Source organism: Oryza glaberrima, chromosome 12 (assembly GCF_000147395.1).
Source record: "Oryza glaberrima chromosome 12, OglaRS2, whole genome shotgun sequence".
NCBI classification, from domain to species: Eukaryota; Viridiplantae; Streptophyta; class Magnoliopsida; order Poales; family Poaceae; genus Oryza; species Oryza glaberrima.
This window is the reverse complement of record NC_068337.1, coordinates 15,938,549-15,953,215: the sequence shown is the minus strand read 5'-3', so window position 1 is coordinate 15,953,215 and position 14,667 is coordinate 15,938,549. Positions and strand designations below refer to the sequence as shown.

At 42.1% G+C, this 14,667-nt stretch overlaps 1 protein-coding gene across 1 annotated transcript; it reads right to left on the bottom strand.

The window, feature by feature from the left end:
• Positions 1-346: 346 nt before the first annotated feature.
• On the bottom strand, positions 347-2,477 carry LOC127757594 (uncharacterized membrane protein YMR155W-like). Its single transcript, XM_052283139.1, has one exon. It carries the CDS (start codon positions 2,405-2,407, stop codon positions 608-610), a length of 1,800 nt encoding a protein of 599 aa, XP_052139099.1. The 5' UTR covers positions 2,408-2,477; the 3' UTR covers positions 347-607.
• Between the last annotated feature and the right edge of the window lie 12,190 nt (positions 2,478-14,667).

Genomic DNA, 14,667 nt, shown 5'->3' with positions numbered 1-14,667 from the left:
TTGAATGCTAAAATATTTCGCGTTTCCTGAATACCAAATGTTCTGCAATTTCTGAATATCAAGTGAAGAATAGGTGAAAAGCCTGAAAGTTTGCAGTATGAAATGTTTCTGAATATCAAGTGAAGAATAGGTGGGGCGAAAAGCCTGAAAGATTGCAGTATGAAATGTGAACAGAATATCACATTTCCAGAGTATATACTGATCAACTTTGCCATCGACTACCTCATCACACACTGATCTCAAATGCTACTCCAGAGAACCTACTTCAAATTTGAATATGAATTACTTTTTGTGATTAATTTGAATATGAATTTTGAACCAGCAGCATCAATGATCTGCGCTGGGAGAGGCGGCCTTGACTAGCAAGTTTGTTTCAGAATCTGATGATCTCAGTGGTAGTTCGTTTGACTGTACCACAGTGATGAACTCCAACCTATAAATTCAAAGGAAAATTTGAAAACTATCCGAGACATGAGAATTTACCTCATCACATTTTAACACGGAAGTACACAGATTCACCAGTAATAATACACAAACTGTTTCATCTTCCCACTAATTATCGTTCAAAACAACTGAAAAGTATATTGGTTAAATTAGTCATCCATCATCAGTTAGACTCGTGTTCATGAACTCCGTCTTTCTTGTTCTTCTCAGTGCCCTTCTTCTCCTCCACCTCCGGCGAGCTCGCCTCCGCCGCGGCCGCCGCCGACGTCGCGGCCGTCGCCGGCGCCACCTTGAACCTGGCGTAGATATCCCCCTTGTAGAAGCTCCTCGTCCTCCACACGAGCAGCAGCGAGACGAGCGCGCCGGCGAAGGTGACGCCGGTGATGATGAGGAAGGAGCGCTTGAAGCACATCACCCCCTTGCAGATCTTGTCGCCGGCGACGGCGACGCCGCCGTGCTGCCTGGCCGCCTCGGCGTCGTACATCCGCCCCGCCACCCGCACGTTGAGCACGTAGGCGCCGATGGGGCTCGCGGCGGAGCCGAAGTTGAAGAGCGTGGAGTAGTACTTGAGGCCGAACACCTCGGAGATGATGGCGAACAGCAGCGGCCACTGCGCGCCGAAGCAGAAGCCGATGATGACGGAGGCGGCGTAGAGCGAGCTCGGGACGCCGAACGCGATGAGGAGGTGGCCGACGCAGGAGGCGAGGAGCACGGCGGTGAGCGCCAGCGGCCGCGGGAACCTGTACCGGGCGAGGAGCATCTCCGACAGGTAGCCGGCGCCGACGCGGCCGGCGTAGTTCCAGATGCTGATGAGCGACACGAACGTGTTGATGCTCTTCGCCGGGTAGCCCAGCGACTGCCCGATCTGCGCCATGTTGTCGATCGCCGTCAGCGTCCCGCCGATGCCGAACACCGACACAACGAACAGCACGGCCATCTCCACGCTCACCAGCGCCTGCATGATGCTGTAGTCCTCCCCCAACTCCGGCGGCCTGAACATCCTCCCCACGCACGACGCCGCGGCGTCGCCGTCGGCTTCTTTCGTGGGCGTGGGGTGCTCGACGGCGATGGACGGCGGCTGCTGGAGGGCGCGCTCGAGGTGGGACGCGTTCTTGCGCTCCTCCTTGACGACGACGGCGAGCGGGAGGAAGAGGATGAGGAGGAGCGCGGCGGCGCCGACGACGTACGCCGCGTGGGAGAAGCCGCGGACCTGCTTCTGCACGACGATCATGACGAGCAGGTAGGCGGCGAGCGCGATGGAGATGTAGAGGAAGCAGAAGAAGGGCTTGCTGTCGACCTCCTCGCCGTCGCCCCGCCGCCGGTAGGGGAGCACGCGGATGGTGTGGACGAAGAAGATGTACACGGCGGCGGGGAGCCACGCGATGAGCAGCACCAGCGACTTGGCGTCGTCGCCATAGATGGCGAGGTAGAGCTGCGTGTAGATGGCGCCGCTGAGCCCGACGAACCCCTTGAGCAAGCCGATGACGATGCCGCGGCTCTCCGGGAAGTTCTTGACGCAGGAGACGAGCGCGCCGGTGTTGGAGAAGGTAAGCGCATTGGCACCAACGCAGATGTACACGCACATGAGCCACACGGGCGGCGCCGCCGTGCGGCGTTCCAGGGCGAGGTAGACCATGAGGTAGCCGGCGAGGTTCATGGCGGCGCCGATGAGGAGCACCGCCCAGGTGGGGGCCACCTGCTGGACGAGGCCGGAGACGACGCCGACGTTGGTGCCGAGGTCCTTGAAGAAGCTGAGGGTGTTGAGCGTCTGCTGGTTGTAGCCCAGCGTGGAGCGGAGCTCCTTGGAGTAGAGCGCGAAGATGTAGGTGGACCCCGACGCCGCCATCACCACCATCGACGCGAACACCACGAACCACCGGCTCCGCACCACCCGCGCCACGAACGCCGGCGTGCACATCGCCGACACCGGCATCGGCGTCGGCTCGCCGCCGGCCATGGCCATCTCGAACCCTCTCCCTCCTTAGCCTAGCTAGCTAGCTAGGCACCAATGGAGGTAGACTAGTTATATAGTATAGTGGAGACGAAGTGTGTGAGCTGAGCTAGTTAGCTACTTATAGAACGTTTTCTACTGTACCGTGTAATTTTTTTAAAAATACTGTACAAACGCAAACGCGCGCGCACTTATCCCTATTGACGGGTTCACACTTATATCCTACCCTTTCGAGTACCTCCAAAAGACTCCGTGTAAAATGTATAGAGGTTGAAGGTGTAAAACACTTTTCCGTTATTAAAAAAAAACATACAATGACGTACATATGTGCTATTTGTACGACTAGTTGACTAACAGCCTCATTTTTTTCTTATACTTATTCTTATAAACTAAAATTTTAAATTTTAGAGCTTAGTTTTGAATTGATTTTTTCATTGTAGTTTATTTTACAATATTTGGTTTTAAGTCGTTAAGGACATGTATATAAAAGTTTTACTCATAAATGATCTTTTATTTGCTAATAAGCTATCGGGTAACAAAACAATGGCGCTGTAATTTTGTGTGTACATGCAATATAATATGCGTAGTTTTTTTTTTTAAAAAAACTGTATAGTATAAATGGTACAAAAGGTCAGAGATGTGTAAAACATTGTTATGCATTATTTGAAAAGCTTTAGCTAGTAATAACGTGTGTACCGCTCTTGCATACGACTAGTTGACTAGCTAGCTGTGTGTGCCTGTGTACATGCGATAAAATGCAACTGAATAATTATCATGAATATATATATACACACACACATATATAATTAATAATAGATTGCAGATCTGGGACAGCTACAAGCTTGGAAAATCTTTGCAAGTGTGCAAGTGGATCTGTAGACGGTATAGTAGACTTTTTGGGCCATGCTAGTGCCACTCCTGGACTTCTGCATTGACTAACTGATAAAGAACTCCAAATATATTGCCTTCTCGAGGGACATGTGAGTGGAATTGTTTAGCAAATGTGCAGCTAAGCATGCATTAGTAGCTTTAATAGTGTCAATTAATTGGTACGTCTTAAGCATGTATAATGGCAGTTTAATTAGTTAGGCAGCGGCAGTTGCACGCTCCAACAATTGGGGAATTTATAGATAATAACGTATCACGGAGATTCTTTAGGGCTAATTAATTGATCTAGTTTAAGCCCGAATGATTCCATGGGTTTTTGTCTAATATATGTGGATCTCATCATCCTAACAGATCGTAGCTTGATTCTCGTTGACTTTGGGGATATTACGTGATTGGTACTACATGCATGATATCGATGAACGACACAGATCGATCATACGGACAGAAGGAGATATTAATGGTGTGCTGCCAGCAAAATTATCATGAATGTCATGCATGCAATATTTTTTTTTATATGTTTGAAGATATGATCCAGCTAATTAAGTAAAGAACATATATGTTCTGGTAGGACACCTGAGCTAGAGCTAAGAGATTGACTGATGGATGATAAGAAATAGGGTTTTATATATGATGCCATTTATATATCTTGGTTGGATCGATCTGGCATATCGCAAGAGGGCACTACTAGAAAATTAATTTCCTCACGGTTTTTTACCATCAGAAATAACATTAAACCCCATCAGGGTTGATCCAGGGCCGTATTATAAGCACATGCAAGATGAGTGACCGTAAAAGGGCTCCAAATATGATCAAGTACACTACTGGAGAAGTGATCTTTGCCGTGTCGGGAAAAAATCACAATTGTCCCGGTTAAAAAAAAACCGGGACTAAAAACCATTTTTAGTCCCGGTTCGCCAGTTGTCAGGGTGTGTCAGGCCCCTGAGGACTACAGATCCTCTTTAGTCCCGGTGCACCATATTTAGTAATAGACATCTTTAGTCCCGGATTTGCTGTTTTGGTTGCATAACCGGACAACAAAGGGTTCTCAACCGGCGGCAAAGATTGATTCCCCAACAGTGGTAACTTCCTCCTACTTCAGTAAAACAATATGTTAATTTTCAATCAGTAAAACACTTGACATTGCGATAATATTTGTTACAACAGTTGCTGATTCTACCATGAAATTAACCTTACGCAACGATTGTCGCAATATATAAGAAGCGATTGCAATGTTATAGTCAACTTTGACAGCGATTGCCGATTGGTACGTATCTTCCAGGAGCTAATTATTCTGCCACGAAAACCATCCACATTTTAATTAGCACCGATCGAGATGCGTGTTGTTAATGCTTAATGTAATACACCTTAATTATTATATATATCTTGGCTTCGTTTGACGTTAATTAGGTTGGACAGTCTTCATGCTTGCTTGCTCAGCTCACTCCTTCAAACTTGGACTAAGAATTGTCAAGGATCTTCATTAGTTTATCATCTCCCTCACTTTCAGGGAGTGGCCGGATTGAATCATGCATTGAACAAATTAACCAAACGAAGAATATGTCCATATCATCTATATAATTATTATTACGCTCTAGATCGATAGGGAAGTGCGGTTTTCACGACAGAGACAAGTAAATTAACGTACAATCGAAATTATTTAAGCTGATATGATATTGTAGGGCTCATGCATATGCATAATATATACTTAGCCATGGATTGATTTGTCGTCCTAGCTAGGTAAATACTGAAGCAAGCAACACATCACCTTTGACTCGCTGAGAGAAAAAAGAAATGCTTATCCATTTAATTTGGATGGAGATTAACAAACAGAATTCAATAATTGTGTACTCTTTATCTTGGGTTGGTAGGTGTCTTTTTTTTTTGTGGGAAACTTTTTATTTTGTGTGTTATTCTGTAATAATTGGTTGTAACTCGTTGAGCAAAGGCCGGGATATTCTATTCCATTATAAAAAAAAAATCAGTAGATCAGTTTGATCATCGTTTTTTATCAAACCTGAGATCTATATACCACCGTGTGGTGCACATAGAATTTATTTAAATATGCTCGAAAATTTCAGTCCCTTTTCTAATTTGTACGGACATAATTGTAACCACTTCCATCTCATCGGTTGATATAGGAGTAGGTTAGTTAGGGCTAGAGCCCTATACTCGTTAGTCTAATTAAATACCCATTGAAATTATATTTCAAATTTTTTAAGGTAGAAGAGATAAAAGGAAAACTTATACAAATCATAAAAGCCTTGCTCTTAAGAAAATTCTAGCTCGATCTACCACTATCACTCCCCCTCATCTCCTGTTATAACAACCTTTTCCTTATCAGGTAAAAGTGCTAAGTACAGTGAATTATTCCAAGTAAAAAATAAAAATAAACTTACAACTGATAAAATTTTAGAAAATTTAAATACAAAGCACCCCAAAAAATAAACTAAAACCATATATCTACACTAGAATGCAGTAAAACTCTAGGTGCCTCCTGAAAAAGAGACAGAGAGAGAACAAAAATCAGTGTACCTGAAATATCCGTAGAGATTAATTTTTAAGTGGTAATAAAAAGTTAGCAAATATACATGCAGTTCAGCAGTTGATATTATCTGCTTATCCATGACAGTAACTTTTACGGTTGGTATATGATCAACATATACTATATATGTGGTAAGTATCAAAGATTCAGATAAAAGAGTAATTAACAGGGCGGACGGTCAACCGGTCCGTGCACACAGAAATATCATGCGGTGTTCGTGACTAGCAACAGTGACCTCCTGGCTGGCCGGCCTTTAAACGACGACGACGTCTACGTATTACCATACTTGTGGTGGAGGAATTGTAGGTAGCGGCTTAGCTGGACTGGCGTCGGCGGTGCATGTCAGCATGGCGGCAATGTGATGCACGCGCGCGCGCCATGCCATTGCGTGCGCCCATACTCCCGGGGGGCGAGAGCGATGTGTAGTGTGTAGGGGTGAAAACGGTCGGAAACGATCGGAATTAGTAGCATCTCTTCAGAAACAATGCTCGATCGGCCGGTAATTGATCATATTTATTATTTAAAGTACTCAGTGTCGGCATTAATACGATGCAGAAAGAAATTAGAAAAAACAAAATTTAAAAATAGCTAAAAAGAGAGTACGGTCGGAAACGATACCCCTTATACGGAAATGGCGCTCGGTCGATCGGGAATTTCCGTAACTGTTTTCACCCCTGGTAGTGTGTACACTTGGTAGTGTGTACTCCCGTGCTCGCCCGTCGGTCTAAGTCAGAAATGGCTACTACTACCTATGTTAGTGGCGAATCTAGATGAATATAAGTACCGAGGTCTAATACATACTAATCATCATCTAAGTTTTTACTTGACATAATAATTAATATGGTACAATTTAGTTAGACATAATAATTTACTCAGGGTCACAAGACCCCGAGGGATATAACGTGGGCACGCCACTGACCTTCGTCGAAAAGACTATTGGTATATATAGCTAAAAATAAAATCCTTTTACAATGGAGGTAGTACTTACCTCTTCTCTCACGTGGAGCGAGCTACATCACTAGTTCACTGTGCGAAACAAGGGCCGTTTCTTGGATTCAGGTGTACGCACGTCTTGTACGTACAACGAGCTTTAATTTCTTTTAATGCATGAAAAACCCAGATACTCGTGATGAATTATAAACAATACTCAGTACATGACCTTAGTTAACGAATGGACTTATAGTTAAGAATACAGCATAAATAGATGGCCTTGAAAAAAGGACACCATATGTCCTTATCCTTATAGGTATAGTAGTGAGTCGTCAGAGTCAGGGTTTTCTCGTTTTCTCCATTGTTTTGGTATGGTTTCCGCTACTTGGTGGTATCACGGTTAGCAGGAAAACTACGAGGTTATCATGAAAACAAAAACTATGAGCTAGGTTACCCAAAAAACTATAAGGTTGTTTGAGAAAAACTAAAATATTTTTAAAATCCGAAATAGTTATCTTACGAGGTTACCACAGATAACCATACGTAATCGCTCGAAATTACAAGGTCAGAGTCGTTTGTGAGCTCTCTGGCGAGTAATCGTTGCCGAAGCAAGGTGAGAATGGAAACCAAATTTTCCAAGTTTGTCACACTCCCAGGCGGTCAGGTCTCCCTCGTTAGCTCGAAAAATCTACTGTACTCTGTAATACTAGTTACTCCAATTCCACGTTTATATGCAAAGCAATGCAGGCAGCTATCAAACTAGTACTCATCTTCTGTCCCAAAATAATAGTATAGGATAATATATTTCCTAATAGGATAGAAAAATCATAGGAGTATAATAAATTTAAGTAGGTTTTTATTTAGATTCATTGTCCTAAAAATTATTTTATTTTTTTAAGTTAATTTATTTTGGGAGTATGTAAGCTAAGCTAGCATGCGTGCGTTCGCAGCTGCTTTGACTTGGCGCAGTGCCGCTTAATTTTTTTTGTCAGGGCATGCACGTATACGTCGCTGATCATTCTGACCTTGTGACTCTTCACTCCGCACGCGCAGCCATATCCGCCGTTCAGACCTCGAGTACAAATTATATAGAAGTTCTGTACTCATCTCCCAGCAATTGATTAATTATTAGTATTACCGACGACAGTCTACCAAGAGTTTTGAAAGGAGTCCTAATTTTCCCCGGAAAAAAAAATCCTAGCTCAGTCTCTGATTGATTTAATTATTAAGAAGATTATTATCGTGAATTATCTATTAAATTATAAATATAAATTAAACATTTTAAGAATTAATTTGTAGCTTAAACAAGAAGTCTAAGCAATAGTACAACTTTTTAAGAAAATATTTTTTTAGCATGAAGCAACACTGCTTAAAAAAGGCAAATATGTGTCGTCATTATAGCTGCCGGAACATCTAAAACCGACACCTATAATTCCTTTCCCGCTCATGCACCCATCCTCGCGAGCCAAATATTTAAAACCGGCACCTTTATATTCAAATAGGTGCTGGTTTTTAAATAAAACCGACACCTAAAACCTATGTTAGAGAAAGGTGCCGGTTCTATGACCGAAACCGGCACCTTTAATCTTCTCTCTTTCGTACTAGCCATTGGTGGGCCTCATATATAGGTGCCGGTTTTAAGATAAAGGTGCCGGTTCTAGACCCAAAATTGGCACATTTTTCCAATAGTGCTTTTCATGCCGATGGTGGGCCCTACACATAGGTGTCGGTTTTTTTATGACAAGACAAAGGTGCCGGTTTTTGGTTTTGAATCGGCACCTTTGTTCCAATAGTGCTTTTGATACCCAATGGTGGGCCCTACATATAGGTGCCGGTTTTTTATGACAAGACAAAGGTGCCGATGACAAGTATCATCAATGCTGCCTTCTTTGTGCCGGTTGGGAAAACCGGCACCTATTAGGGTTTTCGAACCAACACCTTTTACCCTTTCTGTAGCAGTGCAAATAATTTGTTTCAACAATCTACTAAATACAATGCGGAAGCATAACCTAAAATCAAAAACTTCTCAAGCAGTCAAGCTTTTCATCCATATTCTGAGAAACTGTAGTTACAGAATTCAAAAAATAAACTAGAAGCCAGAAGCTAGGTTTCTCACATTTTCTAGAAGCTGGCTATCAACCAACTATTTCTCAGAATCTTACGCTCCCCAAAGGATTAATTGATGATGTCATATGAGAGCACAATCCAACTATATATGTGTTGAAGGGTTGTATCGAACAACTAAATTCTAGGGACGTAGGGTATGTTGATACCAGGGTATACGCGAGATTAAAATTAAGACGATGACATACATAGATTTTTTATACTGGTCCAACCCCCTTGAGATGATAATAGCATGTTGACACAAAATTCATCGTACACACGAAGGCATGAGAGATCCACTTAACTCTAGTGCAAGTCCTATCAATCGGGTTTAGGGCGTGCCAGTTAGTTTGATCCTGCAACTAACAAGACAAAAACAAAGAAATTAGATCGGGGGAGGGGGGGGAGGGGGTGATTCGCCACAGGGCTGATATAGCATTGTGTACCTAGCCGATACCGATGGAATGTAAGTTATGAAAAATAAAGCAATGGGAACATCGGGCAAGACTTAGATGTGATAGAATTATGAATCTCCTAGCTTTATTAAAACCAATCTTAATAGATGGGACTAAACTGAGATAATATAATATTGAAGATAATAAGATAGTATTTAAACAATTATGTGATCTTTGAATATGGGTCGATGTGCCAGATTAATTGAAACTTATCACTAACTTCTGTAAGAAAATATAACTATTACCGGCTACAATAAGAAAAAGGGTATAATCAATAGCAACCTTCAATTATTGACCACAATCTTGATAGATCGGACCTAACCGATGCAGTATGAGATTGAAGACAATAAACATAGTAACTAACTGATTATATCAAATCTTGTAAATTAACCAATATAGAAGATTAATTGATGATAAGTAAAAAACTCATTGGCTAAAACTACGATGAAACGATGTACTTGGCCTAATAGATTGATCATCTTTATTTAACTAATTACAAACTAGTAGATTGGACATAACCAAGACAGTACTAGATATATAATAAGCTTGATGAAATTAACCAATCCGATAGGTACCGTGCAAAGTGATTGATATACCAAGTCTAACTACATAGCGAAGCAATCTAATAAAGAGCCAATATATTGGATAAGCAAAGCGAGTAAAAGCTTAACTAGTATATCGAACATAATGGAGGAAGTACAAATTCCACCGATACAAGCGAAGTTAACGAAACTTACTTTCTAACCAAAGATTGAAACCGATGCAATCCAAACTCGAAAACAAGAACTTGTCAAAACTAGAACTATGGTTGGCGATGCATCGAAAGTTGTTTATTGAACTGTTGTTAGATTATAAAGATCGTGGGTGTACATATTTTTTACCCTTAGGTTGGAACAAGTCCAACTTAGACACGACTTGATCGGCTAACTGTTGTTAGAAAAAGGAAGCTAACCGAGTCCGATTCCAACACGACCTCATCGGCTCAGAACTCTTATCTATAGAAACACAGACTAGCACAAACTTTCCTTATTACATAAGCTTAATACAAAACAATTTTAAACTTGAATAAACTTTCCAACCAATTCAGCTATAATCACAACGTTAATTCCTCCTTTGATTCGGTCTTGACTAACGGCAATTACCAAATTTCGCCATTAATATTACCCTAATCTAGTCTATACGTATAGATCTGGGATATTTCACACTGATTACAACCGGGAGCAAGCTAGCTAGTCTGCCCTACCAACTAGTCTTCAGTGAGAACTAATTGGATGACTAGCTTTAGGTTTTCCTCATGGTTGGCCTTCGATGTGGCTTATGGATATGGTTTATGATTCGATGCTCTCTCCTCGTAGAAGCTTTATAATTTATATGGGTAGGCAACCCCTCGTTCAAATAGAACTAGGGTACTCCAAGTAGGCTGGTGGACACAACTACCAAAACCCTAATAGAGGACGTCCTTATATATGCCAGTTCATCTAAAACTGGCATATATGAGGCTTTTTCCATCCTATCAACCCCTAACAGTGATCTGAAATTTAAAACCTATACCTATAACTCTTTTTATGTGCTATTTTATTAAAAAAACCAACACCGATAATTTAAATGTCAGTTTTTTTAAAATAAACCAACACCCATACGTGTGATAAAAGTGCCAACACTTTAAAGGAGCCGACTCGACCCGAGCGCGTCCTTATCCTTATCATCTTCATCTTCACACTACTTCTTTCCCATATCTCTCGTTCCCTGAAGCCAATGGCCATGGTGACCTCCACGCCCGCCCCCTCCCTCCTCCCCCCGGCCTCGTAACAGCTCTCCCTCACCGCTGCCAACACCAGGGCCCTGTAGGGCAGTACCTCCTCATGCACCTCTACGCTGGCCTTTACCTAGTCTCCTCACCTTACCCTCTCCTCCCTCCCCAGCCTCAGCTTGTAAGGCCCCCGTCTAGGTGGTCGAGGCACCACCAAGCAAGATGGAAGCTAATTAAGCAGTCATTGCCGTCCCCTATGGCGTCCACTGCGGCCACTGTCAAGGTTGAGAAGCCGACACCGGCATTATCAGATAGTTTGAGAAGTGCGGCACCGTCTACTGGAATGTCATCATAGTCGCTGACGAGACTCCTTTTGTTTGTGTCCCTATTCCTCTCAATCTCCCCCCTCAGAATTGTGATGATTCTAGATTTGTGATGATTTTGATTGGATTGAGATTCAATTCGTAGCTTAAAGCATCAATTCAATTTGAGTTGATACATCGAGCCACCTTTTTTTCATTCTTGGAACTCAAAGGTATTGGTTACTAAACCGGCACATTTGATTCTCCACATCGGTGTCGCCTGAGGGGTGCCGGTTAGAAAACCCGATACCTATGTGAGGTTTCCTAAGTGGCAACCATTAGCTATTATGTAGTAATGAGAAAAGACCCTATAGCATACAGATGGGACCCTGACATCTTTTTTTTTAACAAAAAGGAGATTTCTATCTTATCTATAGAATTAACTCTTTCATATAAGTTTTCATATAAGTTTTGAGTGTATGGTAATGGTATTGTCGATGATCATGAATATAAAAATACAGGAGGTACCACTTATTCGTGAGTTATTAGTATCGTAATTTGTCCTTGAGCTGTTGAGCTCCTCTCGATCGTCAGGCCGGTTAAGCAAACCTGACAACATTTTTACCTTTCAAATTAAATAAAGGAAAAGAAAGGTGTCGCCACCAATAGTTAGTACTAGGTAAGTAAGATTATAGGACCATTTTGTTTTTACTACTGATAAAGTGGAGTCGTATTTCCATCACCTCTTCCCCGTTACATTTGTGTAATCACCAGATCTATATTTCTCAATCGCTTTGTTAGCTTTTTTTTTTTAATTATATGGGTCTTATCTGTTACAACATACACGCATATTACTCGAAAATGCTCTTTGCCAGGCGGCCGGCGCGGGGCAAGCCGGATCGGACGCTTCCCCGCGCGCCCCTCCCCTCACGTGCGTACCTGTTGGACCCACCCACTTCTCTCTCCCCTTTTTCATAAAAGATGTTTCACCTAGTGTACTTATAATGTTTCACTATTTATAGATTTAATGTTGCAGTGAATTAAAATACTCTTTTGCAACAAAAAACCCACATATTTTGGAAACTCCATAGTAAGGGAATTTGGTTTTTTTTGTTCCACCGAAAAATGTTTCACCTAATGTACGCAAAATAATGTTTCACTATGTATAGATCTAATGTTGCAGTGAACTGAAACATTCTTTCGCTATTTGCTTAAACATTGTTTTTATATAAAGTGAAACAACATCCGATTTAAACGAGTGAAACATTTTCGATCTACTTAGTAAAACAATTCTGATATACCTGGTGGAACATCGTGTAACATTTAAAAATAATTCAATAATAAGCTATTTTTTTCGTCGGAATATATCCATGTGTGGTCTTGTTTTGAAGATTTAATTACAACGAATTTAATGGTGCAATCGAATTATGATTTGGATAAATACTTCAAAAAAATCAGTTTAAAATAATTTTGCACGTAAATCGGACGCTGACATCAGCACGCCGATTTCTCCCGCTCCCCGTCGGACGACCAACGCGTGGTCGCGTCCCATATTACTAGTTGGAGCAAAAGTGCAGATTTGTTTTCTTTTCTTTTTTTTACTGAAAATACAGCTTTCTTAACCGTTGGTATAACAAGTGGGCCGTTAATGGGCTGTTGATGGTTTTGTTGAGACAACTTGCTGGCCCATTCGCACCACCTCCAAGGGAATAAACCGCTCAATGTTTGTTGGTTCTTTTGTTTTTCTTTTTTATTACCGAGTGTGCGCGTTATGGACGACTGTACTGTATTTTTTTATTTTTTTTAAAAAATACATACATGTACAGACACATCTTGCCGATACACTCACCACCATGCATGAACATCTCATTTACACCTGTGCAAATACACCTTCTAACATATACTTTATAAAAAGATACCGTTTACATCCAAATTTTACATCTATAGACGAAATAGAGAAAAATTATCAAAGTTTGGAAACTGCCGGGTTTTCTTCACAGGACCGGTCAGACCGCAGGTATATGGGTGGTCTGACCGGCTAGTAGGGCCGGTCTGACCGCAGGTATGTGGACTGTCAGACCATCAGGGTCCGAGTTCGAGGCTGTTTTCATCGGGTCTTGGGTTTCCTTGGTCGGGAAGACATGTTTCATGTTTTCATTGGTTTCTATCCCGAGTTGGATGTGGAGAAGGGTCTGTAGAGGGCAAGACCAACCCCTATTTAAGGGACAAGGCCGGTTTATTGTAAAACCCCCGATTACAATCTACCTGAATCGTTTTTTTACCATGTTTTTCTATTTTACCCTAGTTTAGTCCATCTTTGTCGGTTTGCGCCGTAAACCGTCCGCCGCCGCTGTGAGAGTGCGACACCTCTTTGTAGGTTTGTCCTGAAAACCTTCCGTTTTGCCCACGAGACGGGTTAGTTATCTTCATATCGATCTAAATCGGCCTAGAGGCAGATTTTGATCTCCAAATCGGCTCCGCTAGCCGGTTTAGCTGTTTTTCTACGAAACCCATCTTGATTTGGCCCTTTGGCTAGATCGAGATAGTTGACGACTCCATATCACCGCAAGGCATTTAGGTGTTACGATCGTTTTTGTCGACTTGTCACAAAAAATTACCAACACGATTTTTGACGACTCGAATCAATCTATTCGGACATATTACGGCCGAATTTGCTTTAACCTAGTCGTTTCGTCGAATTAACAGTTTCGGCCATGCGGCCGAAATTAATCAAAGCATCACGCCGTCGCCGACGTATTCGTTTCAATTCGCCAAGCTGATCTGCAGTACGCGTCTGATTTTCGCCGATTATGGAAACTAATCGGAGTAGCACTTTCGTTTGAAGCCAATCAATCGAAGTCAATTCAACAGGAGGCAGCAGTACTGCACACGGTCACAAGCAGCAGAAGCAATATTGATCTGTTAGTGCATGCATTAGCACATCTACCGACGAGATTAGAAAATCGATCTACTGTACAAAAAAAAATCAACGCGAGTACAGTACATCGGTTATTAATCAATTTGGTCAAATTTGCTACGTGCCCATATCAAATATACCGACGGAAATCAAAGACCGAATATTCGATCAGCAATTTCGGCTATGAGTTATATGGCCGGATTTAATCAAAGAATTTCTTCATCAATTATGACGAGCGGGAACGGGTTCAACAATATTACTACACAATACATTAGTACCGATCAAGGCGTCGTGAAAGGAAACGTCCCGCTATCTCAAGTTGTAGTTTCACCAAAGGTAACCTCCGATTCGCCCAACCCGTCCTATGCTAATAATCATTGTGTAG

Coding starts and splice junctions, on each gene's coding strand:
- LOC127757594 (XM_052283139.1), bottom strand. CDS start 2,407: ATGGCCATGGCCGGCGGCGAGCCGACGCCGATGCCGGTGTCGGCGATG.